A 27,073-nucleotide genomic window follows, 5' to 3' on the forward strand; every position below is an offset into this window, starting at 1 on the left:
CAAGTTTAACACAAATGTGATATTTTTAAAATAATTTCTGGTTAAATTGGCTGGTTAAATCCAAGGATGCAGGTCTCAGGATATGGGGGGGCTGGGTGTAATTTGACTGGAGTCTCAGTGTTGGTAGGATCTGGCACAGGGATTGAATCCAGGCCTGTCTTCAAGGGCTATGCTTCCTCCTCCATCATGTCCTATGCCCCAACCCTCCTGGGCTTTGAGCTCTATTATCTTCAGGGCCCTGCTGGAACCCACCAGCTCTGAAGAGCTTTCCATGTGAATGCCCAACTCTGCAGGGGTGGGGGGAGAAGGAGAGGGAGAGGGAGAGGGAGAGGGAGAGAGGGGGAAGAGAGTGAGAGGGAGAGAGAGAGAGGGGGAGAGAGAGAGAGGGGGGGAGAGAGAGAGAGGGAGGGAGGGAGGGAGAGAGAGAGAGAGAGAGAGAGAGAGAGAGAGAGAGAGAGAGAAGGGACTTAATTACTGCAGTCTGGACTGTATTTTAAAACATACTTTTTAACAGTTTGGCCCAAAAGAGAGGTATGTTGTTGCATGAAAATAGGAAGGTGATTTGGGGAGTAAATGCTTTTTATTTGCCAAAGTTCTAGCAGTATCTTCCCAACACATAATCTTGTTTTCCTTCGAAATTTTCATATCTAATTATTTTGAACCAATTTTTTATTGGCAAGTATAATTCACATAATAAAAGATGAAGGAAAAATTAAAAGAACTGGTTTGTAGAGGAGAGAAATCAAATCTAATAACCTTGCTGTGGGCCAGGCAGTGTTTTGAAACAAGGGGGAGGGTCGACAGAAATGGATTCTAGCCAATGTTTGATTGGAGGAGCGAGAGTGACGTATTTTTCTTTTATATGTTTATATTCGGGCAGAAGAAGGCATGCAAGCAGTTAACCATTTATCAGGAATAAGGGCTTGGCATGGGGTCTGGGCAAGGAATTAGGAAAAGTTCAGATTTGAAAATTTGACAGAGTGAACTCTGCCCAAGTAGACTTGCCTTTAATAGGAGTTAATGTAATAATGGGCCTGGGAGTTTTAACCAAAAAAGTAGAGGCTTTGAAGTGCTGGAAACAGAAAGAAAATCTCATGGCAGTTTTATTAGCTCATATGATCAGCAGATGATAAACAACAAATAGGTCCAGGGCCTTCTGCGGTCCCGTGAAGTCCTGAACGTTGCAAATAATTGAAAGTTCAGCCCAGCAGCCTGGGGTGGAACGGAGCAATAAAAATTGCCAAGTCATAGACACTTCTGATGAACCAGGAGGCTGAAGTCACTCCAAGTCTGAGATTGTTAGAGCTGGAGGGATCTTCAGTCTTCAAAACCTGGCCACTTTGGACCCTGTACCCAAGGGTACCTGGATCCAGATCTGCTGCTTATCCACCTGAGGGCCCTGCCCCATGCTGCCATCTGTTCTTTTTGTTAGTCCCCTTCTCAAGTCCACCTTCCCACTACATGCCTGTCCTGCCTTGAAGGGGACATGGGAGCAATAACTGAGGCTGCATGACCCTCAGGGGTCCTCTGTATGTTTGGGCTTTGATGTGCTTCCTACAGAAGTTCACTCTCTAAAAACTTGAGGAAGAGGGCTGGGGTACCACTTAGGATTTATTTTAGAAGAGTTGTGTCAGCCAGCCTCAGCAACTAAGGAGGCCCTAAGCAACTTCATGAGACCCTGTCTCAAAATAAAAAATAAAATAGGCTGGGGATGTGGCTCAGTGTTTAAGTGCCATTGGGTTTAATCTCTGATACCAAAAAAAAAAAGGGGGGGGGTGTCACATAACAAATAGGAGGTGTTGCAAAAAAGATCTGAAAGAGATCATGGGCACTCTGGGAGGTGCAATAAATGAGGCCAGAGGGAATCACAAAAGCAGGAAAGGCCGTTCAGAGGAAATGTGTTTGAAGTGCACCTAAAGGACAGGAGAGGACCATGGGGGGGGGGGGTGCGGCATTGTGCAGAAGTGGGCAAGATGTGTCAGGTGCCTGTGAGTAAACCTGTATAGAGGCTCCAAGGTCATGAGGCAGGGGGCAGTGAGACAAGAGGCCAGCCAGCAGGTTGGGGCTCTCCCTCCAGGCCCATAAGGCCTTCAGGAAGGTAGCAAACATGATGACTGAGCCCTGAATTGAAAGAAGCTCTAGAATTCAACCTGTGCTATTTGGAGAATCATTTACAGTAAAATCACAGAGCTTCGTGAAACTTAGGAGACTCCCTCTGGTACCATCAGCACAAGCCACTCTAGGCTGTTCTTCGTGTGTCTCGGCTATGGGTCCCATTCTGTATGTAGGATGGGGACAATTACTTTTTGAGCTGTGATCAATAAGCCAGCTTGAGGGTAGCAGAGGAGGGGACAGTCACATCCTTAATGTGTGTCACCTGGAGAATGGCTGCTCTCTGACCCCAGGCTTATTGTCGCCTTCCCTCTGCAGCCTGCCTTCAAAGGCCTCACCTTCACCGACCTGCCCTTATGCTTACAACTGAACATCATGCAGAGGCTGAGCGACGGGCGCGATCTCGTCAGCCTGGGCCAGGCGGCCCCCGACCTCCACGTGCTCAGTGAGGACCGGCTGCTGTGGAAGAAGCTCTGCCAGTACCACTTCTCCGAGAGGCAGGTCAGTGGCGCCCACGAGCTGCCTCACAGATGGCCCTCCTTTGCCCCATCCTCCTCTCCCTTGTCCTCCTCTAACATAAAGCATGGCTGCCCCACTTCAGGGCTGCCAGGTTTGACTGGAAAACTCCAATCGAAGGTGTCTATAGTGGGTAAAGTTGCTTCCCCCGCCACCCCAGGTAGTTTTTTTTTGTTAGTTCTAATCAGTTATACAAGGCAATAGAAAGCTTTTGATTCATTGTACACAAATGGAACAGAATTTTTCACTTCTCTGGTTGTGTATGAAGTAGAGTCACACCATTCATGCAATCACACATGTACCTAGGGTAATGATGTCCCTCTCATTCCATCTTTCTTACCCCTTTGCCCCTCCCCTCTCTTCCCCAGGTAATTTTTAAAATATCTTTATTTTGTTTATTTGTTTTTATGTGGTGTTGAGGATTGAACCTAGTGCCTCATATATGTGAGGCAAGCGCTCTGCCACCAAGCCACAACCCCGGCACCCCCAGGTAGTTTTGATGGGAAACACACACACAAACACAGCCAAGAATTACTACACCTCCCTGAAAATAATCACTCAAGTCTATAGCAGAGAAAAATGTTGAAGTGGATTATGAATGTGACCTAACTTTAAGTATTAACAGACTAAATGTAATTTAGTAGAGGTCATTAGTAAGTTGTCACCAACCACCTATATCTTTCAAAGACTGGTTCAAAGCTACTGTGTAACTGAGGAGAGATTTGAAGGCACTTCTTGGCAGTCTTTCCCTTCTGGGTATTGTAGGATAGAGAGGGAAAGGGGAAGGAGGGTAGGAGTAGAACTTTTAAGAACCAGAAAACCACAAACCATGCTCTTGACTAACTCTCCTGCAATTATTTTTATTCATTTGATTTTTAGATCCGCAAGCGATTAATTTTGTCAGACAAAGGGCAGCTGGATTGGAAGAAGATGTATTTTAAGCTTGTTCGATGTTACCCAAGGAAAGAGCAGTACGGGGACACCCTGCAGCTTTGCAAACACTGTCACATTCTTTCCTGGAAGGTATGTGTTTCAGAGGTGCTACCACAGCCCGCTAGCCTAGTGCCCAGAGCCAGCAGCTCCAGGCCATTTTCTGATCTTTCCTCTCTCAGGCCCCAAATCAAAGGGAAGGTAAAACTGATCCAGCACCTGGGAAGGGAGGAGAAACTTTCCTTCATTTTCCCTCATTTCCTTCACCTTCTTATGTTTATTTTTCTCTGGAACCCACTCACCTCCAAATTCTCCCACCTCTGTGTGCACAGGTGCATACACAGGCAAACACACAGCTCTATCACTTTTGCAGTGCTGTGGCATTCTTGAGAGAGAATTGTTGTTTTGAGGTTGGGCAGTACCTCAAGGTGCCAAAACTCAGTGCAACACCTCTGGGAACTCCAAACTTACCACCATGTGTCTTTCCAGGGCACTGACCATCCTTGCACAGCTAACAATCCAGAGAGCTGCTCCGTTCCACTTTCACCCCAGGACTTTATCAACTTGTTCAAGTTCTGAATCCCAGCACATGACAACACTTCAGAGGGCCCCCTGCTGACTGAATACAGAATTTGGACGAATACAGAATTTGGACGCTCCATTTGTAAATAGTGTACATTTTAAACATTGGCCTGAGACTTCTCAGATAAGTCCTTGAGAGGACCTTGGAGGGGAGAGATACAATTGCTTATGGGAATTTAAGAATGTGAACTCCACATTAGAATTGGTATGGAAAAGCAGAAGTATTGTAAATAGACTTTTTTCTAACAATTTGCCAGCAAGACTCTAAAGGCAAGAATTCTCTGTCAGCCGTGAAGATGGAATTCTCTTGATGTTCATGGAAACTCCTTTATAGTTCCCTAGGAAGAAAAAGGCAAGACTCAAATGCAGACAGAATGCTCTTTGTTTACAATGTGAAAATCTGTTTAGACAAAAAAAAAAAAAAAAAGGAAGAAAGAAGAAAAAATACATATAAGAAATCCTGGAGCTTTGGTTTTGATTGAGTTTGTTTTGGAAAGGCAAAGAAGCACCAACCCCGAAACCTGAGTGGGCATAGGCCTTATCCTATGAGACACCACACAATGGTCTACCTCTAAAAGCATAAAGCGTGATCTCTGACTACGTGCATTATCCAGTAGGCAGTGTCTGTGTTTCTTGTGTTTTCATCACTATAAAAAGTGATTTAAAATGGAAAGGATGTTGGAAGCAACCCTCATCTTGTTTCACACTTCCTTTTTAGGTAAACGGGGCCCTCTTTGGAGTCCCCTCCTTCCTAGAACAATCTCAAAGTACATGTGCCTTTTCTCCTTCCATACTGTAGTTCACTGGGGAAAGAGAAGGCCAATTAAGAACAGTCCCAGCAGAAATCATACCCCGGAAAAGATAGAATCAGGTACCCCATAGCTATAAAGACTTCTTTCTTCCGGTTTAACTTCTGGGCTTGTCTGGGCTTCCTTGGGTGCATTTGTGGAAAAGTGTACATCTGCAAACTGATTGCAGCCCAAGTGCTGGGGCTTGAGAGACAGGTTTTATCTATCGGCCAATTAAGCATTTTGCCACTTGCTCTTCCTGTCTTCAGGGTGATAAATTGAGCTTTCGTAAGTCCTTGAGACAACCTGAACTAGGGCTTTTTGTAAGTGTGATTAAAAATAAAGCCTGAAGTTCCAGCCAAATAGGGAGATGAGTTCATCTTAAACTGACTTCAGGGCTGGAGAGTTAAAATGAAGATAGTTAAAACAAAGATCCCATGGGATTTTGCAAGCAAGTATCAGCAGGTCACTGTGGAAGAAAGGAAATCTCAGGACTTCATGAGTTAATTGTCAGATATTCCTGGAAGAGGGTGGGGAATGTTTTTGTTTTTTACTTTTTATAGAAAGTTGCTTTTCTACAACAGTGTACATATATTTGCAGTTGTATTTGCTTCCTCCCCCACCCCCAAATAAAGTCGCCACCTTGCATGCCCTCAGCAAATAATTGAAACAGAAATAGGAACTTAACTCACATTCATATTGAGGGACAGTGTACCCTTAAGGGTTGTACCTTGGGGTGACCCTTGAAGGAGGGAAAAGGTAGCTAAGCAGGTATAGAAACAAGGCAAGGGAAAGTAGTGATTCAGTACTTCTCCATGCCCTTCCTTCAACCACTCAGTCTGCATGTCAGCATTCTGCAGTAAACTCTCCAATGCTCCTCACTTTGTAATGCTTATACTTGCAGCAGGATTTCTCCATATTTCTTTCATTATCATCTCCCCAAAAAAGAAAAATAAATGAATTGAATTGAAATTTTCCATAATGAGAACTAAATTTAATGAAATAAGATGAATTTAAATTTTCCCTAATGAAAAAAATCAGACATGAATGAATAAGATTGTGTTGTGGTAGGTTGAGCTTTGGAGGGCCACAAACCATTGTAATAACTAAGAGGGTGTTTTGGGTTTGTTTTTCTCTCCCATATCAGTTGGACATCAAGAATACAGGACCTGACTGTTAAATAAAAAGCTACTTCTTCCATAATTTTCAGGTTCTGTCAAATATCTTACTTTCCTTAAAGGAATAGAGTGGGTTAGGTGTGCCACTGCTGTGGAAAGCTCTGGTTTGTCAGCTTCAGGTTTAGGGGTTCATGGTCTTCCACATCCTCCCAACTCATGACCTCTGCTCCATCAAGCTGACTGAAGAAAGGGAAAGTTCTTGGCACTTTCAGGTTTGCAATCCTAGGAACAGTGGCTGCTTTGGATGATTAGCACAAAACTAGTCAGCCAGGCTCATTGGACATCACACCCCAGGCAACAACCTGCATTTGTGCAAAAACCACCCCCACCCCAACAGGTAGAGTCAGTGTTTTTTATAATATTTAACAAGATAGTGTCTGTGGACCCTGCCCATGTAGTTTGGTGTTATTGGATGTGGTACGTGACAGTTGGACATTTTTTTAAGGATGAAAAACAAGAAACCAACATTTTATGGGTCTTTTTCATTGGAAGGGGAGAATAAGGAAAGAAACCGCAGGTAGAGAGGGAGGGGGAAGGGATAGAAATGGTGTATCTTCGATGCTTTGGTTTGTGTGGGGACAGTGGAAGGAGCAGAGCAGGCAAACTATGTTAGACCACATGGTTTCTGTTAGGCATGGCCAGAGCACTACATGTAAGTACAGTGAGTTTAAAAGAAAATTCTTATTCCCAGGACACTAATAGGCTCCCTATTGACAAACCCACCCAGGACAACCTGACCCAAAAAGCAAACACAAAGAATCCCTGTCTCAGAACTGCTGGGGTAATAGCAAGAAAGGGCATGGAGATGGAAACTGCTGAAAGAGAGAGAATACTCTACCCTCTTTAGTGTGCCTACCTGCCTCCCACACACACAACATACACTCTGTAAAGCAGAACTAGAAATTGATGTTCATTTTGAAGCAATTCAGACTTATAGCAAAGGAAAGCATTCTGAGCACATCCATATGGATACAACGATTTTGTCCAACTCAGAGATTCACAGGCAGCAAATCTAGAGCCTCCCAAGAGGAAGGGCCAACATTTATGGAAAAGAGAAAATGTGAAGTTGAGGAGTGCTCATTTTAAGGCAAGATCCAGAAAAAGAAAGTCTAATGACATTTTAAACTAGATTACATACTTATGCAACACTGTTACTTTGATTAGATGAATCAGTTGAATGGGAGGGCAGGTAGCAGAAAAGAGCAAAAGTTATAAGGTAAAAACATCCCCCCTGGGGTATCAGTCCTGAGATGATCCTTGGTTAGTCATGATCAATTTCATATTGGAGTGGCTTGGAGGAGATAATTTCAGATGGACAGGGTTTACACTGCAAAATTCTCAATGTAAGAGTGGGTTCTACTTGTAACTGTGAAGTAAGTTAATGGGTGTGTATTATGTTATTGCCAGTTCTCATCTTTCTGAGCTTGCAGAGCTTGCTGTTAACACAGGCTCCTTGTTTCTGTTGTTTTTATATGGGAGAAGAGAAAGCTTAGAATTTCATTTTTCTAAGCAAGTGGTGTGATTTACAAGAAGATAAATCATTACAAGTGATGTTCAACAGTGTATCATTCTTAGCATTCAACACAATGTTTATTATAAAATATGCACCTGAGTTTATATTTTTTCTGCCAGGCAATAATGTCTTGATTTGCAAACACTCTATATTTTATGTGTGAATTTTTTTAACTGTAATTTTTTGTGTGTGTTTTTTAACTAAACTCTATCATACTTTTCTATGTTGACATCTGTTGTTGTTTTTTAATCTCTTTCCAACTATCTGAGTCTGTGAACCATCTCTTCTGACTGGATGCTGGCCTGCAACCCTATTAGTGCTTTAACAGACCTCAGAAACACCCTGAACCTCTAGGCAAATGCAAAAACATTGCTCCTTGATAAACCCGGGGTCCTCACTAGCTTCAACAAACAAGGTCATAATTCCTTTAAAACTCAATGTTTTCTTATGGAGGGTAAAATCTTTGTGGTTTCCAGATGAAGGAAACTCCTTCCTGAGACTTTAGACCTGAAGGGGTGGTCAGGGTGGAATCTGAAGGCCTTCAAGATGAGGAAGCAAGTCCAGGATATTTAGGGGATGGGCCTCAGCTGGATGGAAACCTGGGGCCTGACCTGTGTCCCCATCTCTGGTCCCAGTCACCTGGTGGTATGGCTGGAGACACATAACACTTAATGTCATTCTTCTCAAGACCTGCACTGTGGAAGGTACTGGAGACTGCTGCACGATGGGCAGCTGGACATTAAGTCTTCCAAACCTTTTACATCCCTGATTCTTATTGGAGAAGTTAAGGAGCCACTTGATATTTATGCAGACCTCCAGTGTGAATACAGAGTCCTAGTGAGGACAACCTACTTGCTATAAAGTATGTGGCATGTTTTGACAAATTCATTTTTCCCTTGGGTACTTATATTTTGATTACAAAGATGACCCTTATAAAAACACGAGGATGAGCAGCAGCTAGTTTTCTGAACACTGAGGTTCTGATGGTAACCAAGTAGCTCTTTCCTCTCCCCTTACACTAAGGAGTACATTTAACCCATCCAGCTATCTCCTCTTCCTCTAGCACCAGCTGCAAGTTACATGGAGTCTGTAGCCCAGGGGAAGTTCTTTCTCTATTAAACCTCCTCTTCATTTCGCAAATAGTCTATTCCATGAGGCAACAAGGAAGGAGCAAGGGACCATGATATTTGTGACTTTGTATGCTAGGCCTTTTCCAAATGTCTTTGAACTTGGCAAACAAAGCTTCCTGGAAAAATCTCTCAAAACTTGAGTCCTGCTCCATTTGGCTCACAATGGATGGCTGCTCCAAAACTAAGAACTTCTTGAAACTCCATCTGCTCCATTACTTCTGGAATTTGAACATGACTTTCTATCTTTGAATATAGACAACTTTGTTTAATTTACAATGCACACGTCTGTTAAACAGAAGGCTCCAAACCCTGCTGTACGCTTGGGAGCATTTGGCGCCATCTTTGGTCTACTGTGTGCCAATCACCCTGGCTGAAGGGGGTGTATATGATAGTCCATGTCCTAAGTCTAGAAGCTTTAATGTACTTTTTTAGTGAAAAATAGTAGAGTGGGTTGAATTTAAAGTGTAAGTTAGACCGATTACTTGCAAACATGCAAAGATGTTTATTTAATATTGCGTGAGCTGAGTCCTTCTGTATAAATTATTTGCACTTTTCTTGCATGATGAACTGATTTTTTTATAGTTGTTTGTACCAGACAGTGGCATATTTTTGTAAAAAATTTTGACACTCTATTGCAATAAATGTTTTCCAAAAACACACACTGGTGTATTTTTGGAGTATGTCAATTCAAGTTGGATTTTTATCATAATAAAAATGTTTATATTTTGCCTATTGAGACTTATACTCATTCTCCCAGAAACTTGGTACCATTGTTGTAAAATTTCTGGGAATACATGAAAAATAAGCCTGTTGCTGAATACTGACCAGAGACCATAATACAGCCTGTGCTTAAAATAGTATATTTCCATTCACTGTTTGTGTAGTGGAATGACTTGTGAATAGTGAATTTTGAAGTCAATGTCACCAATGGACATTTATGAAACAGCAACTATATGCTAGACCTGTGCAAAGCACCATGAGTGTGGAGGCAGACACTAGCCAGGAATACAAGCAGAAAGGCACAGAAAGGGATTCTCCCTGGAGTCTGCAGAAGGGAACAGTCCTACTGACATCCTAACATGGGCCCAGTGAGACCATGTCAGATCCAACTTTCTAAACTACAAAATGATTTTGTGCTATTTTAAAATGTGTGGTGATTTGTTCCAGAAGTGACAGGAAACTAACAGCTTCTCTGGCAGATTCCCTACTACATGTCCACACCTAGAAAGCTTTTCCCTATCAGCTCTCCCCAGTGTGGGTTCCTCCCACTCCCACAGGAAAATTCTCACTCTTCAGCTGCATGGCCCCCACCCAAAGGTGGCCAAGACTCTGCCAGAAAACACAGGGTACAACCATCTTCACAGCCTAATTTCAGCAGCAAGGTTTTTTTTTTTTTAATTATTTTTGTTTGTTTATTGTTGTTGTTGTTTTGTTTTTTGACCCCTAGAGTATAGAACTGAAATGCTAAACAGGGATCAGCCTCTGTCCGTGGTAGATGTCCTGTTCTTCTTCCTGTTTTACATAGGTTTCATTGAGGATGACGCCAATCCCGCTCCTGCTCAAGAAACACCACAGAGAAGCAGCTTTGCAGATTCTCTCCAGTGAGCGATATTCATGATGAAGCAGTACTGTGGGCACCAGAGTGTGAGCTCAGCCCTAGCCCTCAAGGGACTCACCCACATGGTGGGAAGTAGGGGCAAGAAATGTACGTCAGCTACAACACAAGATCCAAAGTTTCAAGTGTCCAGAGTCAGGTACAAAGTACTAGAGGAAGCCAGACACAATGACACACGCCTGTAATCCCAGTAGCTCAGGAGACTGAGGCAGGAGGATCTCAAGTTCAAAGATAGCCATAGCAACTTAGCAAGGTCCTAAGCAACTCAGTGAGAACCTGTCTCTAAATAAAATACAAACAAAAAAAAAAGGGCTGGGTTGTGGCTCAGTGGTTAGGTGACCCTGAGTTCAGTCCCAGTACCAAAGAAAAAAGAAAGTACTAGAGGAGCTCCAATAGGAACAACAGGAAGAACTGAGTCCATGCTTCTGGAAAGGAGAGCAGTGTGGGATGAGAACATAAGCCCAGAACACACTCTTCCTGAATCCCTGTAAGTAAAGTTTCTTCTTTGGAAACTGGAAGCTAGAGGCAGAGCCTGAGAGTTACCACTCAAGCCCATCTGGTGATGTTAACAGATGTCTTGGGGCAGGGAGCACTCTGAAGTTTGGACAGATTTCCTTTCTGGAGGGAACTGTAGATCTCTATGTCCCCTGGGGTCTCAGTGCCAGAGCCTTGCCAGTGTTGTAGAAAATTAACACAAGCCCAAACTCTCTTCTAGCAGTTCTGTAATAGTTCGGGGTCAACTTGGCTAAGCCAAAGTACCCAGTTGTTTGCTCAAACATCAGTTTAGATGTGGCTATGAAGGATTTTTTTAGATGTGGTTACCATTTAAATAAGATTCCTTGAGTAAAGCAGATCACCCTTTAAAATGTGACTGGGCCTCATTCAAGCAGTCAAAGGCCTTAAGAGAAAAAAGCTGGGCCTCTCAAAGAAGAAAGAATTTTGTCCCTATACCACCTTTATACTTGAAACTGTGACATTAGCTCTTTTTTTGGGTCTTCAGACTGTCAGCCTACATGCAGATTTTGGACTTGCCAGCCCCACAACTGCATTAGCCATTTCTTAACAAATATAGATATATATGGGGGATGTACATGTATTTATATTAAAGAATAAAATTTTACTGTAAGAAATTTTATTCTCTGACTATAGAAGAACAGATATGTGTGTGTGTTTCTACATACACAGAGGCAGAGAGACTCATCCTACTGATTGTTTCTCTGGAGAACCCTAATACAGGATCCTAGAAAAAGAACAAGGGCAAGGAAAGTCTAAAGGCGGCTTCAGAGGGCTGAGGGGGAAGGAGAAAATCCAGAGGGAGAGCAGAATCTAGTGGCTATAAGAGGCATTTGTCCAATGACCACATCCTGAGAAGTCATGTTGGTAGATGACAAAGAGCGCAGCAAAAGAGTCATTCTTTACCCACATAAAAGTGTTTGTGCGGCTCCCCCTTCTTGAATTTTTTTTGAAATTTGCATTCAATAGTTTTAATTATGTTTTACTATTTAGCTTTTTCTTAATTTCAAAATGATTCTGAGGAGTTGGGCTTCCTTGAGAGAGGTAGCACAGCACTGTGGTCAAGAAGAGCGCAGGCTGAGAAGTTCACGGCCACTTCCCAGCTGTATTGGACAGCATGCTACAAACCTTATGTGCCTTTCCCCTCATGTGCAAAATGGGTGTGACCAGTGTCTGTAGCCTGGGCTTGCTGTGAGGAGCAATTGAGCTGATGTGTTTTATATGATTAGATACATTCTGTGCAGTCAGAGCTGCGCTGGACACAGAGTAAGCTTTATGAAAGAATTTATTGTTATTGTTCACTAGATCCACTTTCCATTTCCTGTTTTGCCTTATGTGCTCTAGAGAAGGAAAAACCCCAACCATGTAAACTTTACTGCCTGTAAAAAAGTATAATGATTAAATCAATGGCCTTCATAATTCAAGTCTTTGCTTATTACTTAAACCAATGGTCTCCAACCAGCTCATCAGAAAACTTTTTTTTTTAAATACTAGGGATTGAACCACTCAGCCACATCCCATAATAATTTTTGTATTTTACTTTGAGACAGGATCCTACTAAATTGCTGAGGGCCTCACTAAATTGCTGAGGCAGACTTTAAACTTGTGATATTCCTCCCTCAGCTTCCTGAGCAGCTGGGATTACCAGAAAACATTTTTATTAGTGCATATTAATTATATAAAACAATGGGTTTCATGTGGCATATTAGTATGTGCATAACATATTTTGATCATCTTCATCCCCCATTACCCTTCTTACCCTCCCTTCCTCCTGATCTCCTTTTCTCTAATAGTCGTTCCTCTACAGAAAACAGTGTTTAAACCTAAGCCAAATATGTCTCAACTGAAAAGCTGCAAAATTTGACCCAAATGTCAGCAGCAGGGGAGTCAACTCTTTATATCATTATGGAACATAAAGAGTTCTATAATATAGTTGGGAGCCAATACTTGAAAAAGGAACAAAATCTTTTCATATTTGTACTCCAAATTGAGAATTTCCAGTAAACTACTTTCAATTTATTCACCATTATTTATATGCTCTGTGTCTTTTTTTCTTTTCTGGCACTAGAGTTATCAAGTCAAAAAAGACAGCTAGAGTCATTAAGTTTGAGGAACTCACATATTCTTGGGGAGAACCATTAACTAGAATATTCTACAATCAAATATGCACAAGGTTCAATAGAGACACAATAATAATTAACTCATATTGATCAGATTAACTTTTATGTTTCAATTTCCTCATCTATAACAGAGATAAAAATAGCATGTACTCATAGAATGGTTGAGAAGATTAAATGATATATTTTTATGCACAAAAGTGACCAGCACAGAGTAAACTGAACCGTATTAGTGTTCAATATTATGGTTAATCTCATTCCTTTTATATTAAATGGCAAGGCACTATCAAGGCAATGCTTGATTTTCTTAATAATTATTCTAAATATATATGGGCTCTAAATATATATAGGATCTATTTATTATTTCCATCTTACAGAAAAGGTAACTGAGGCACAAGAAGGATAAGAGCTTGCCCAGGGACACTCGGTGGAACTGGGACTCAGACTTGAGTGGTATATACCCAGAACCCACACTTCCTGAGCATTGGAGGCGTGAAGAGAGACCAGTCTTGCTGGGCGCTTCTGGGAATGCAAAGGTGTTCCCAAAACAGCAACTGATAAAATATTGTCCTAAAATAACCTGCAACACAGAAATATGGCTCTGGACTTCTTTAAAACATTCACACAAAATTTTCAATGAATTTCAATCAAAAAGGCAAAACTTTGCCCTGGGGTTCCCGGGCATGCAGACGTAGGACTTGCTGCCTGATGTGACTGGGGCCCAGGCTGGCATGTTGATCCTCCCACCCTGCACTCAGCTCTTGCAGAAAGCTCTGTCCTGCCCCTCAGTCAGGGGCTGGTTTGATTTGGATGCCACACCCTTCAAAAGGCGATTTCAGGTTGTCCAAGTGGGGCCTGGGCCGTGTATGCTTTCCCACAGTGCTTATGTAACTATCCCACTTCCCAAACAAGGGATGCTGCTACCCTGTAATTACAAGATTGCAGGCCTGTCCCTGAAGAGGAAAAACACGGAAAATAGCTCCATCTGCCTGTGAAATCCCAGCTGTTTCTGGAAGCTCAGAAAAGCTCCTACGAAAGGAAGCAACAGACCAGCACCCCAGCACTGCCACTCAAAGCAACCATTTTTATTAATATAACAGATTTGGCTGCCCCTGACCTAAACATGACTGTGGCCTCATAAATGCATCATTGTGTCTAGGTAGCACTTTGCTAAACTGAGATTCCTATGAAGTTCCCAACCATACAAATCCCCCAAAACATTATTTAATCAAGAATAGCATGAGTTCAATTGGGGAAACATAAAACAGAAGCGTTCATTAATCGTACTATGCTCCAGGATGCCAGATACCAAAATTTGTGTGTCTTTCATACACGAATATAATCATGAGCTCATGTACAGTGTTCTCCTGGAGGGCTGGCAGGCCCAGGTCTTAATTCCATTGCATTTCACCATTTTAAGGTGAACATTCTTTTCCACTTTTAATATCTTTGCATTTGGGCTGTATCTTACAATCCACAGCATATTAGATTCAATGAAACACAGACCCACAATTGAACATTTACAGCCCTGTTCTACCCATAAAACTCTCCCTGACACACCCCCACCCCACACACACACTAGCTACACTGTCAACATCAGTTTTCTTGGAAGTTTAAGAGGTACTTAAACCATCTTGTCACTTCAGAGCTGAGTCCTCCAACACACCTACTTTGCTGCCCTAAAAAGATCTTTCTGAAATACTAATTATATCATTCCCCTGTTCATAATCATTCGATAGATCATTGTTGAATCTAAGTGACAAGTAAATGAAGATTCTCGGTACTGCTCTCCCTATATTTGGCCAGTTTAAAAACTGAACTCATAATTGCAATACATCAATGAGGGTGCCCCCAGACCATTAACAATGTCCTTGAACCCAACCTGAATAATCCAGGATCCTGGCCCTAGTCAAGATCCTTCAAGATCTGTAAATCCTATCTACAAAGCCTCTTCGTCATGGAACAGAAGAGGTTCTTAGGAAAATGAGGAGACCTTGGGGAGCCATTATGCTGCTTACCACAGCTCCTTGACATTAATGATCTTGGCCTACTACATTATCCTTTGTTGCTTCTCCTGACCCTGCCTACACCTTTTTAAAGGGTCTACTTATTAATATCTTCTGACTAGAGTCCTCGTATCCTGCTAGGACTCTAGCTCAGAGACCATCCAAGACCAGAATCTATTCCACATTTCCAACTTCAGCTTCCTGTGGTCCCACATAATCTGATCTGCCAGCCTCTCCTGACAACCAAAGGCTTTTGTCATGGGCTTCACATCCAGACTGTCAGGGAAGAGGGGCAAGAGACTAAGCATGAGGAAGGCAGCTCAGAATCACAGATACCATGGGAGGTCTCAAGACTGTCACACAACTGGGCTTTCAGGTGAGGAGATCTCTGAGGGCAAGGGAAACCCCAGGCAATATCTGAGTAACATGATTAGATATGCAGTTATGGTGCATCTGTTAGAGGATATTATGGTTTAAATATGAGGTGTCCCCCAAAAGCTCATGTGACGATGTAAAAATATTCAGAAGTGAAATTATTATGAGGTGGTGTTAGGTAGTAGCTAGCAATGAGCAGTGAAATGCACGTCAAATTCACAAGCATTCTTCAAATTACTTTAGGGTCTTTTTAAAACTACTTTCAAAGTGGATAAGAAAGCAAAAAGTGGTATTTAATTTGTAGAAAATAAACAGAAGCAAAGGAGCCAATGGAAAAATATGTCAAAAGAATAGGATTAACGGACCAACTCTTAATAGGGTCCATTGAGGTTGGTGTGAAGTTAGGAATAATGGTTATAGGTATCTCCATTTGTCTGGGAAGAAAGATCCCTTTAGTTGCACATGTGCACTAAGGTGACTTCTGACCAGTTACTGACCCCAATGCCTACATTAACATGGGACTGAGTTGCAGATGAAGCCCCCACCCCCAATAAGATGGCCACAATGACAATTCCAGAAAGGACCAAATAAATTTTAAAAATCCACCACCCCATTAAGGAGGAGTTGAACACCTATATTGGTGAAGGTTGCTAAAAGAGGACCCCAGTTCTCCTGGTAAACATCAAACAGTAATAAATTTGGAGACATCATTGTCTCCTTTGCCATTCTCTGCTTGGAGGTGCCCCCCCCCCCAATCTCTCTCTCATATTCTCTGCTTGACCCTCACTTTGCTTTTATTCTACTTTCACCTCACTTTTCATTTTACTTTCACCAATAATAAAGTTCTCTTGTGTGGCTTTTGATGTCTGACTTTAAATTTTCTTTCACTGGAACACAAGAACCAAGGTTTGGAGTTTCATCTCCCCACTTTCCTGTGACAGTGTGACCAAATCAGTAGATTAATTTGCTGATATGAATTAACTAAGTGGTAATTGTTGGCAGGTAGGGTGTGGCTGAAGGACATAGGTCATTGGGGGTGTGCCTTTGGAGTATATATTTTGTTCCTGGTAAGCAGAACTCACTCCCTGTTTCCTGGTGCCATGTCCTAAGCTACTTTCCTCCACAAAACCATCCACCATGATGTTCTGCCTCACCTCGAGCCCAGGGCTTTGTAGTGACTGACCATGGACTGAATCTCTGAAACCATGGGCCAAAGAAAAACTTTTTCTCCTCTACATTGTTCTTGTCAAGTCTTTTGGTCACAGAGACCAAAAAAAAAAAAAAAGAAGAAAAGAAAAGTTAACTAAAACAGAGGATAAGGCAGGACTAGCAAACAAAGCTTACATGATACATGTGTGTGGGACCAGGCCAAGGCAGAAATACCTCCTTCTCCACTTACGGAGAGTTCTTTCGTCTCCACCACCTCTAATGGCCAACCAGGCTCCACTTTGATCCCAGCAACACTGATTTCTAATGACAAGGAGCTCATCACTTAAAATAGCTCTGGGAGGAAAGTCTTAGGAGCAGTGCACAATCCCCCTCTCTGGGATATCTGCTCATAGGTGCGGTTCTGACTCCCACAAGGTAACTTGAATTCACTTCCACACCTTTGCCCTTTAAATACTCAAAGACAGCTCTAAAGCACTCTGCCCTAATCTCTTCTTTGTTGGACTAACCACACTCAATTCCTCTGAGAGTTCTGTGATTATCTGGGTCCTTCAGTGTCCCACCCCCTGTCCCTAAAAGCATTCCAGAACAAAAAAATGCAGGCTCCATAAGTGGCCCAAACACAGCAGATAAAGGACATCTGTTCCCTCCTCTCTTCATTAACATATGTTAGTGCTTAGTATTTTAATGTATACATTAAGATGGAATTATATATAAGGAGAGTAACTAAGAACAGAGTAGGGACAAAGAGCAGGAGAAGAAGATTAACATTAAACAGGGATGAGAGGTGGGAGGGAAAGGGAGAGAGAAGGGGAAATTGCATGGAAATGGAAGGAGACCCTCAGGGTTATACAAAAGTACATACAAGAGGAAGTGAGGGGAAAGGGAAAAATAATACAAGAGGGAGAAATGAATGACAGTAGAGGGGGTAGAGAGAGGGGAGGGGAGGGGAGGGGAGGGGGGATAGTAGAGGATAGGAAAGGCAGCAGAACACAACAGACACTAGTATGGCAATATGTAAATCAATGGATGTGTAACTGATGTAATTCTGCAATCTGTATATGGGGTAAAAATGGGAGTTCATAACCCACTTGAATCAAAGTGTGAAATATGATATATCAAGAAATTTGTAATGTTTTGAACAACCAACAATAAAAAATTAAAAAATTTTAAAAAAAAAGATGGAATTATAGGGTGTAAGAACAAAGTACTATTGGCCCATTTTATACTCCCTGTCAACTAAAAGGCCTGGACCTTCTGGCTTTCCCTTATGTTGAATGTTTTTTAAACTAGATGTAGGACTTCACATTTTCATCACTGTTCTGTATTATACTAGGTTCCATCTCTTCTTGAACTCTCACAAGATTTTTGAGATCTTGTCTCTGTCATCTCTCTTTCATCTTCAGATTTGAAAAAGCACGCTTTCTGTGTTTTTATTCAAGTTGTCAACAGAATATATCCAAGAGGATGAGACCGGGGGTAAACTCCTCTTGCAAGTTTCTCCACCTGCGATACCAGTGCATCAGTGTGTACTAGTTCCTCAAGCCTTGGAAATACCCAGTTGTGAGTTTGGCAGCCACAGTTCTCCATCTTGTCCACAATTGTATCTTGAGGTCCTGTGCCATTTTCTAGGTTGAAAACAAGATATACTCCACTTGGGCACTCTCCTTTCCATATACTCTTAGAGCATCATAAAAAAATAAGTAAATGACATTGATATATATTTATTCTTGAACTTGCAGTGCTCTTTAATGATCTAAGTATCTACATTAAAATTTCCTCTTGGGAATATGTGACAATGGGAACCACTCCTTCCTCATCAAGATGTCCTCTTCTACCAGTTTCCATGGTCTCACCTAGCCCTTGCTGAACAGAGGAGGGTACCATCATGTGATTTTTAGATCTTAACATCTCAAATGGATAACAAGTTTTAAAATGGTTTTTTAAAGATTTTCTTCTTTTTGAGAAAATCCACAAAGTAGTCATTCCCAAATTCTATATACCTTCCTTCATCCTTAAGTAAGGCACATAGAAACCCTTGATATACAGGGTTATTTCCTTATTTTCTAACAAAACAAACCATTTCCTGGTGATTAATACCATATTTTGAAATTGGAGTGTACAGTATAAATGTTCCAAATAATTATCCCTTTGTACAAGAGAATACTACTTCCTGCCCCATTGACATTAGATGTATGACTCCCAATCCTGCCAATGTAGTGCAAGCAGCAATGAAGTGCCCCATTCAGTAGATGTTTTACATCAAGTAGATGTTGTAAGAGCTTTTTGGTGGTTCTACCATAGCTCTTCTGCACCTGCCACACATTGGCATGACCCAGAAGGGGTTACTCCTCTGGACTGAATCCCAGTTGAAAAAGCCACAGAGGACCCAAAATAGATATATGATACAGATGGGAAATAAGCTTTTGCCATATAAACTACAGATAATTAGGGGTTATTTGTTACTGGAGCAGAACCTAACAAAAACTGACTAAGACAGCTATAATTTTACATATTTGTTTGTTACACTACTCTTGAGATTGTATTTACCCAAATTGAAATTTAAGAATCATTCCCATATGTCTCCTCTTTCCTTGACCCTCCATATCCAATACTTGTAGATCAGGTCTTATCAATTCTCAAATCCACCCACTTCTTTCTCCCCACAGTTGCAGCTTGGTCCAAGCCACCATCTTTCTTATGGGTACAAGAAACCCCAACAGCCTTCCTATTCTATCTATCCATTCTCCACAGAGCAGCAAATCAGAGCATGACACTTACCTACTTAGGACTCGTCAAAGGTGTCCATTAAACTTAGAATAAAACCCATTTTCTTACCAAGAGCCAATCAGGCCCTACATGTGCTAGTACTACTTCTTTCCAGACTCACCTCATCCTATTATGCTCTACATATTCTCATCCTCTTTTAGGTCCTTGAACTTGTCATGCTCTTTCCCATCTCAAAGGCTTCATCTCTATGTTGTCATGCTCTTTCCAATCCCAAAGGCTTCATCTCTATGTTTCCCTCTTCCTAACCTTATCATCAGGTCTTAAATGTGTCACCTGCCTTTTTTTTTTTTTGAGACAGGGTTTTCCTAATCTGCTTAGGTTGGTCTGGAACTTGTGATCCTCCTGCCTCAGCCTCTAGAGTCACTGAGATGATAGGTGTGTGCCACCACACCTGGCTAAAGAGATTGTATTTTAAACAGTTTCTTTTTAATATAATTGTATTTTAATAAAAAGATGAAAATGATATTACATATTTGGATTACAAGTAACTTTGCATTAAAAATAAATTTTCAAGAATTATTTACTGTCCACTGTATTTTTTTCCTTTTTGTTTTGGGGATTGAACCCAGAAGTGCTTTACCACTAAGCTACATCTCCAATCCTTTTTATTTTTTTAATTTTGAGACAGGGTGTCACTAAGTTGCTGAGGCTGGCATTGAACTTGCAATCCTCCTCCTCAGCCTCCCCAGTCACTGGGATTATAGGCATGTGCCTTAGCACCCAGATGTCTGTTGTATTTTATCACTTGTTTTCCATAATTTTATGTATGGAGGGATGCTTTCCTAAAGCAACATAAGATCTGGACCTCCTGCCCATGTCCCAAATCCATTATTTTGTATCATAACACGTCTATTATTACCTTGATGGCACTTAACACAATTTGTAATGATTTAATTTGTTCTTATTGTTGTTTTATGCTTTCCCTGCTGGATTGAGCAAAGTATTTCAGCTTATCTGATACTACTCTCTACTGGCTTTGAGTGAATCTATCAAAGCAGGCATTTAGTGTAGTTATCTGTTATCTATCTTATGTAGTCCTTTCTTAGACTCTAAGAAGCAATGGTTAGGGGCTGGGATGTGGCTCAAGTGGCATGCGTGAGGCACTGGGTTCAATCCTCAGCACCACATAAAAATAAAATAAAGATATTGTGTCCACCTAAAACTAAAAAATAAATATTAAAAAAAAGCAGCAGCAGCAATGGTTAATAAGGCCCATATTGCAGATTTCACTTCAGTGTTAGTCAATTCTCCTTACTTGCTTAGGAACTCTATAAATTTACCAACTGTCACGATCATTTAACCTACTGCCACACCATAGTCATAGAACACTGAGCACAAATCCTCACCACCACTATTCAATTCACTATTGATTGAGTAAATACTTAAAAATACTAAGCACTGTCAGCCTTACATCAGGATGAAGATGAGGAGCATCAAAGAATAGCATTATCTTATTTTTAAAATAAATCACAACTGGAATTAATTGCAATGCTCACTTTGAATCAGGAACTATGATAAATTTACTATACATAATTTAATCTTCACAACATCCCTATAACGGTAGAGCTACCAACCATGAACACAGCTTCTAGAATCCTACTGATCCTGGTTCAAATGCTAGGGTTTTGCTCCTCTTGCAAATTCCTTGACTTCTCCATGCTTTCATTTCTTCAGCTGGAATATAGGAGTTATTGTGTACCCACACCTTAGGGTCACTGTGAAGATTAAATGAGATGACACATGTGATATGCTTAGCTTTCTGTGTGCCTGGCACATACAAAGTGTCCCATAAATGTCAGATACCATTTCTTAACTTGCTCTTCTGGAGGTCAAGCCCTGCAGCATCGCACTTTGCGCCTAGGACAGAGAAAGCGTTTCCAGGCTGAGCTCCTGCCTTTCAGGAGCACACAGTCAGAGACAGCTAAGAGCACACTTGGAATTCAGAAGAGCACTGCAAACATGTTCCTCCAAGTGACTGCGTTCAGTTTATGGTCCAAGCACGGTAAGCTCATGTTCTCATTTCCTTTTCCCCCAAAATAGCTATCTGTGCTCCCTGAAGAGGCCCTGGATGATTATAGTTCCTTAAATACCCTGAAATTCTCAGGATAGAAGGAATGTTTTTCTAAAGCAGGCCCAGCTTGGAGCTAGAAGACATAAGGTTAAATTCTCTGAAGCTATGACAATGTAACTCATTTCCTGTTTTTCTCAACTGTCTAGACACAGATCTCATAAGCATTAGCTGTGAGTTCCACCATCAGACTAAAAATAGAAGGTTTAAATACGAAATGCTGTGGTGGAGGAAAGATTGTAGGTTTCTACCTTTGTCTACAAAATGACTGCATTGAAACAGCATTTTTTTTTTTTTTTTGTCTTCTTTGTTAGTTTTTCCATTAAGTCCTGGAAAACCATATTTCAATAGCAGGAACATAGCACACTTTTTTTCCCCTGAAGAATATGTCTGTCCTTTGATAATACAATTTTCCCTCTAGGTTTTACTAGTCACTTGAAGACATAGCTCATGGCAGGTTTCCTCAGTAAGGGATGTGGTCAAACCCACTAAAAATGTTGCATAGACCAACATTTAGCCCCAAGTGTCTACAAGGGGATATTTGTTGTGTGACAGCAAATGCATGTGAATTGGGCATATTTACTTCTTCTATCCTCTGCCTCATAAAGAAATCTGGTAATTATTTTTGAACATATGATTTTTCCAGAAAACACATTTTTTAAAACTCCTTAATAATACCCAGATAGTGTTACACCAGTGTGGGGATCCAGTATGCTGAGTTTCCCAAACTTATTGGACCACAGAACCCTTTTATTAGGCTAATCCTACTAGCACCTCCCAGATTAGTATAACATGGAATATCAGTTTAGGAAATGTGAATTGAAGTACTCTGACTTTTTTATTTCTGATTCCAGAATTATAAGAGATCAGGTCTTTTCTCTGACATTCTCAGCTACCTGAATCACAACATAAAACATGACCTAAATAAATACTAGTGACTCTTCAATATTGTAAGTATATCTGTTCTCTTTACTGCTGGGAGGCAAATGCCATATAAATACCTGTGCATTTACCTTTTAATATTTACATATTGAAATAGGTACATATTGAAATAAAGATGAGTGTCTTGGTGTACACAAATATATTTTCTAATTCTGCCCACTGAGAAGTAGAGACCCTGCTAGCAATGAACATCCATTCTCCAGTTTAAAAAAAAAAAAAAGAATTAGACCTCTTTGGAGAACAACTTGATTTTAGGGTTGGGGAGAAGAAAATATAAGTCTAGGATAAAAAGTGTCAAACATTTAGAAAATACTCAGAAGTGATAGGGCATGTTGAAAGGATACAGGAGCCGACCTGTTCAAGCTCCTCATGGCCAGAGCTGGAACAATTTGAGCAAAAAAATAAATATGATAGTATTAAATTATAAGTCATAAAATAAATATGGATAAGCCTATGCTCTGCTAAAACCACTAAGTAAAAGGAAGAAAAACAGATATTTGTGTGGCCTCAAAGCATCTCCCTAAGATATCATTAGTCACAGAGAGAAACATAGAAAAACCTAGCAGACATCACTCTAACCAAAAGATCAAGGTTAACAGAACCAGTAATAATAAATATTGATGCTGTGGGGAAAGACATGACATTACTTCTGAGATATTCCTGCCAAAACTGAATTATTTATATTTTATCTTGAAAGATAAGGAAAAACTAAATCAGAGAAGGCTGAGTTAGTCTTTTTCTCATAACAAAGTTCAACATGGGATCCACAGGGTCTTGCTAAGTTGCTAAGGCAGCTTTGAACTCACTATCCTCCTGCCACAATCACCTCAGCTGCTGAGATTACAGGCATGGGACACCATACCCAGCAATCTCCTGGTTTTGATTATTATACTGTGGTTACATAAGATGCTAACATTAGGGGAAACTGGGTGAAGTATATATGGAAATTTTCTGTACTATTTTTATAATTTTTCTTAAGTCAAAAGTTTTTCAAAATATTTTAAAGATTTTTAAGAAAAATATATTCACAAGCCAATAATTTACAGCTCAATGCCAATGTATGCCAATAATATTAATAATATTAGTAACAATAGGATTATTGTTTTTTAAAAATAATATAAAAAGAAGCTATGCTAGAAACTTGAATGTGTTCTTTACTCTTTACAATCTGAAGGCATAAAGCTAAGTAATATGAACATTAAGGGACATGTCAGTTTTTGTTGTAACCTAGCAGAGAAAATCAAAGTAAATTACTTGTGAGAAAGTCCAAATAGCAAACTAAAATTATAGATAATGTTGAATATCTGTGCTACATTATCTCTGTTCCTTGCTCACTTATCTCAGACTTCAAGGTATGTCAACAATGTAGAATTCGGGAATATAAGCTAATAAATACTCTAGGTAAACAATTACTCCTTAACTTTCTGAAATTTTTCTATAAAAATCCCTCAGGGTCACACATTTTGGATTTTACCCAAGGACTTCTTCACATGTTGACTTTATTGAATACACACTACCACCAAATGAGATGCTTCATCTTCCCCATTTTTTGAAAAGAAACACCAACTTTCAAGGAGATTGACTTTCCCCCGCACACCGTCCCATCTCTCCACCCCAGCAGCTAATAACTCCAATTGTTTCCTGCCATCAAAATGAGGGTAAACTAACATCCAAGTTATCCTGGAATGAGAAAATAAGCAATGAAAAGAGAGGAGTGATAGCAGGGGAGGGACAGAGAGCTGGCAAGAAGGAAGACAATTTTTGTAATGGCTAAGAGCATGCATGCAAACTCAGCTGAGCCACTTTCTGTGATCTGGCTAGGTTACTTTCTGCCTCTTTCTCCTCAACAGAAAGAGCTTCAGTAACTCTTTTAGCCAGCTTTTTCACTGTTTCGACTAAAAGACCCAACCAGAACAACCGTAGAGGAGGAAAGGTTTATTTAGATGCTCACAGTTTCAGAGGTCTTAGTCCATAGACAGCAGGTTCTAATCCTCAGGGCTCCAGGTGAGGCCAGACATCATGGCAGAAGAGTGCGGCAGACAGAACCAGCTCACATGATGATCAGAAAGCAGAAGGAAAGATCTCCACTTGCCAAATACAAATATATACCCCAGAGCCACGCCCTCAATGCCCCACTTGCTTTCAATTACCACTCAATTAATTCCATCAGGTGATTAAGTCACTGATTGTGTTAAGGCTCTAGTAATCCGATCATTTGTCCTCTGAACCTTCTTGCATTATCTCACATATAAGCTTGGGGGATACCTCATATCCAAACCATAACAGTAACTGTACAAGAGAATTGTGTCCCTCCCAAATTTTATGTCTAGCCAGAACCTTAGGATGTGACCTTATTTGAAAACAGGGGTCTTTGCAGATATAATTAAGGTCACAGTGGATAAGGGTGGGCCCTAAATCTAATGGTGTTATTGTAAAAAGAGAGAACAACCAGAGAAAGAAAGAGAAGGCCTTGTCTAACGGAGACAGATTGGAGCCATCCAGCTGTAAACCATGGAAACCCAGGGATCACTAGGAACCACAGCCAGGAAGCCAGGAGGAGTCAAGGAAAGGTTTTTTCCTCAGAGCCATCAGAGAGAGCAGGGCCTTGCTGACACCTGAATTTCAGAGTAGCCTCCAGAACTGAGAGAATAAATCTCTACTGTTTAGGGATTAAGCTTATAGTAATTTACTATGGCAGCCCTAAGAAAACAATAGAAGAAGCAGTATGGAGGCAATGTGTGTGAAGTGCCTAGCAGAGGACAATCAACAACCTATGAGTCACCACACCTGTTCTGCTGTAGTAAGAAGGGAAACCAGGGATGCCAGGGTTAATTACACATTTCTTACCTTTGGAGATTTTCTAGCACTGTAGACATGATAATTAAATGCAAAGCAGCATCCTATAATGGCTCATGGTGCAGAAAAAGGGCATCTGCAGATAAACTGATGAAATTCAAAGTCTGGAGTTTAGTTAACAGTAATGCACCTCTGTTAGTTTCTTGGTTCTGAATAAAGTTCCATGATAATATGACGTTAACATAATCTAAGGAAACTAAAACTAGGTAAAGTTGAGACTCTGCAACTTTTCTGTAAATCCAAAATACTCTGGTTTATTTAAATATAGGTATATGTATATATTGGATGTATATTTATGCAGTGAGAACTATACACGTTAATACAGTTAACCACAAATAATTTGTTTATAACTGAAAAGTTCAAACTAGGTTTCTTATATAAGCTTGATACCACTCTTATAATATTGAAAACTTAATCATGCCAAGCTGAGAGAACAGTCAATAATAAAGAGACTCCAACTCACTTGTGCATCCCCACTCCATCAGGAAGAAATAAAACACCTTGGGCTGGGGCTATGGCTCAGCAGCAGAGCACTTATCTGGCATGTGTGAGGCATTGGGTTGGATCCTCAGAACCACATACAAATAAATAAAATAAAGGTCTATCAACAACTAAAAAAATATTTTTAAAAAACACCTCGCCAAATAACTGCATACACCATCACACAAATGAGGATACTTTGAGAGTCTCTTCCATTAATTTGGCGCTTGCAAAAGCAGTACTAGCATCTCTTTTTACCCTATTTTCCGTTTCTTAAATGGAGAGCTTACGTGATTGAAATGATAGAAACTCTGGTTTCAACCATAGAATGGGGTGCAGCTTGGTGACCCAGAGAAATAGCCCTATAAAGAGATAACTTCAGATGGGACACAGACTTTATGACCCTCAGCCTGTAAGTCCTCATCCTTTTCATTCCCTAGCTATTCAATGAGTCGGTCTCATAGGGTGTTAACCTTAGCAAAGACCAGTGGACAGAGGCTCAGTGGTTACAGTTCACAAGGGCCCTTGAGGACATGCACAGCATTTCACAGTCCCCCTAATGTTTTTTATTAGTCTGTTCGTGCTGCCATAACAAAATACCCCCCGGGCCCGCTGGTGTCTTAACAACAGAAATCTATTCTCATGGCTCTGAAGACTACAAAGTCCAAGAAAGGGCTGTCCGTTTCTCGTGAGGGCTATCTCCCGAACTAGCACTGTCTCCTTCTCGCTGTGTCTCACATGGCACAGCGAGTAGCTCTTTTTCTTTGCATAACAGCTCTAATTCCATCCTACAGGACCTCATCTAAACTTAATTCCTCCCAAAGCTCCACCCCCAAACACCGATACCCTGGGGCACAGGGCTCTGACATATGAATTTGGACACACAGAGTTAATAAGTGCACTCCAATCTACAGGACTAAGCCTGCCCTCAGTGCGGCAGGGAATAGCCAGCACTTCACTCACCAGCCCTCAGTGACCTTCTACACTCCAGGCACTGACCCCCAGAATCCCTCCGGCGTCTGTCCCGCCCACTCCACCGTCTGCCCCGCCCACTCCGCCTCCGTGGAACCGCAACCTCGAAACTCCGCTATCTGAAAAGCACAGGAGGCGAGGCCCAAGTGGACCGCCACACACACTGACGGTGAGGAGCACCTGAGTCGATTCTGGCGGGACGACGATTGACTTCTTTTTTCCTTATGTAGTCCCGGCTCGATGAGCTGGGCGGAGGAAGACAGCGTGAGTGGTGCGCAGTCCCGTTTGGAATTTTGGCGCGTGCAGCCCGCAGGGTGGAAGGGAGGCCGCCGCCCATTCTCATTGGCTGGCGGCGCCTGGCGGCCCCGCCCCGCTCCTGCCGACACCTGCCTGCCGTTTCCCGCCATCTAAGATTCAAACGCA

The 27,073-nt window shown here is 41.3% G+C and overlaps 1 protein-coding gene and 1 long non-coding RNA gene across 2 annotated transcripts in view; one reads left to right on the top strand and one right to left on the bottom strand.

Moving 5' to 3' along the window:
* The window catches only part of Fbxo32 (F-box protein 32), a 35,079-nt gene extending 25,671 nt beyond the window's left edge, over positions 1-9,408 (top strand). Inside the window, exons 7-9 of the mRNA XM_027949737.2 lie at positions 2,431-2,613; positions 3,508-3,651; positions 4,048-9,408. Of these exons, the coding sequence (XP_027805538.1) occupies positions 2,431-2,613; positions 3,508-3,651; positions 4,048-4,137 (417 nt within the window). The 3' untranslated portion in view covers positions 4,138-9,408. The remainder of the gene's footprint in view (positions 1-2,430; positions 2,614-3,507; positions 3,652-4,047) is intronic.
* Positions 1-24,386, bottom strand: LOC139702073 (uncharacterized). The gene is made up of 2 exons (XR_011704665.1): positions 24,294-24,386; positions 1-287 (listed from the first exon to the last, which is right to left on the bottom strand). It is a non-coding gene; the product is annotated as an uncharacterized lncRNA (long non-coding RNA).
* Positions 24,387-27,073: the final 2,687 nt, after the last annotated feature.

The sequence above is a fragment of the Marmota flaviventris genome, chromosome 15 (assembly GCF_047511675.1).
Source record: "Marmota flaviventris isolate mMarFla1 chromosome 15, mMarFla1.hap1, whole genome shotgun sequence".
NCBI lineage: Eukaryota > Metazoa > Chordata > Mammalia > Rodentia > Sciuridae > Marmota > Marmota flaviventris.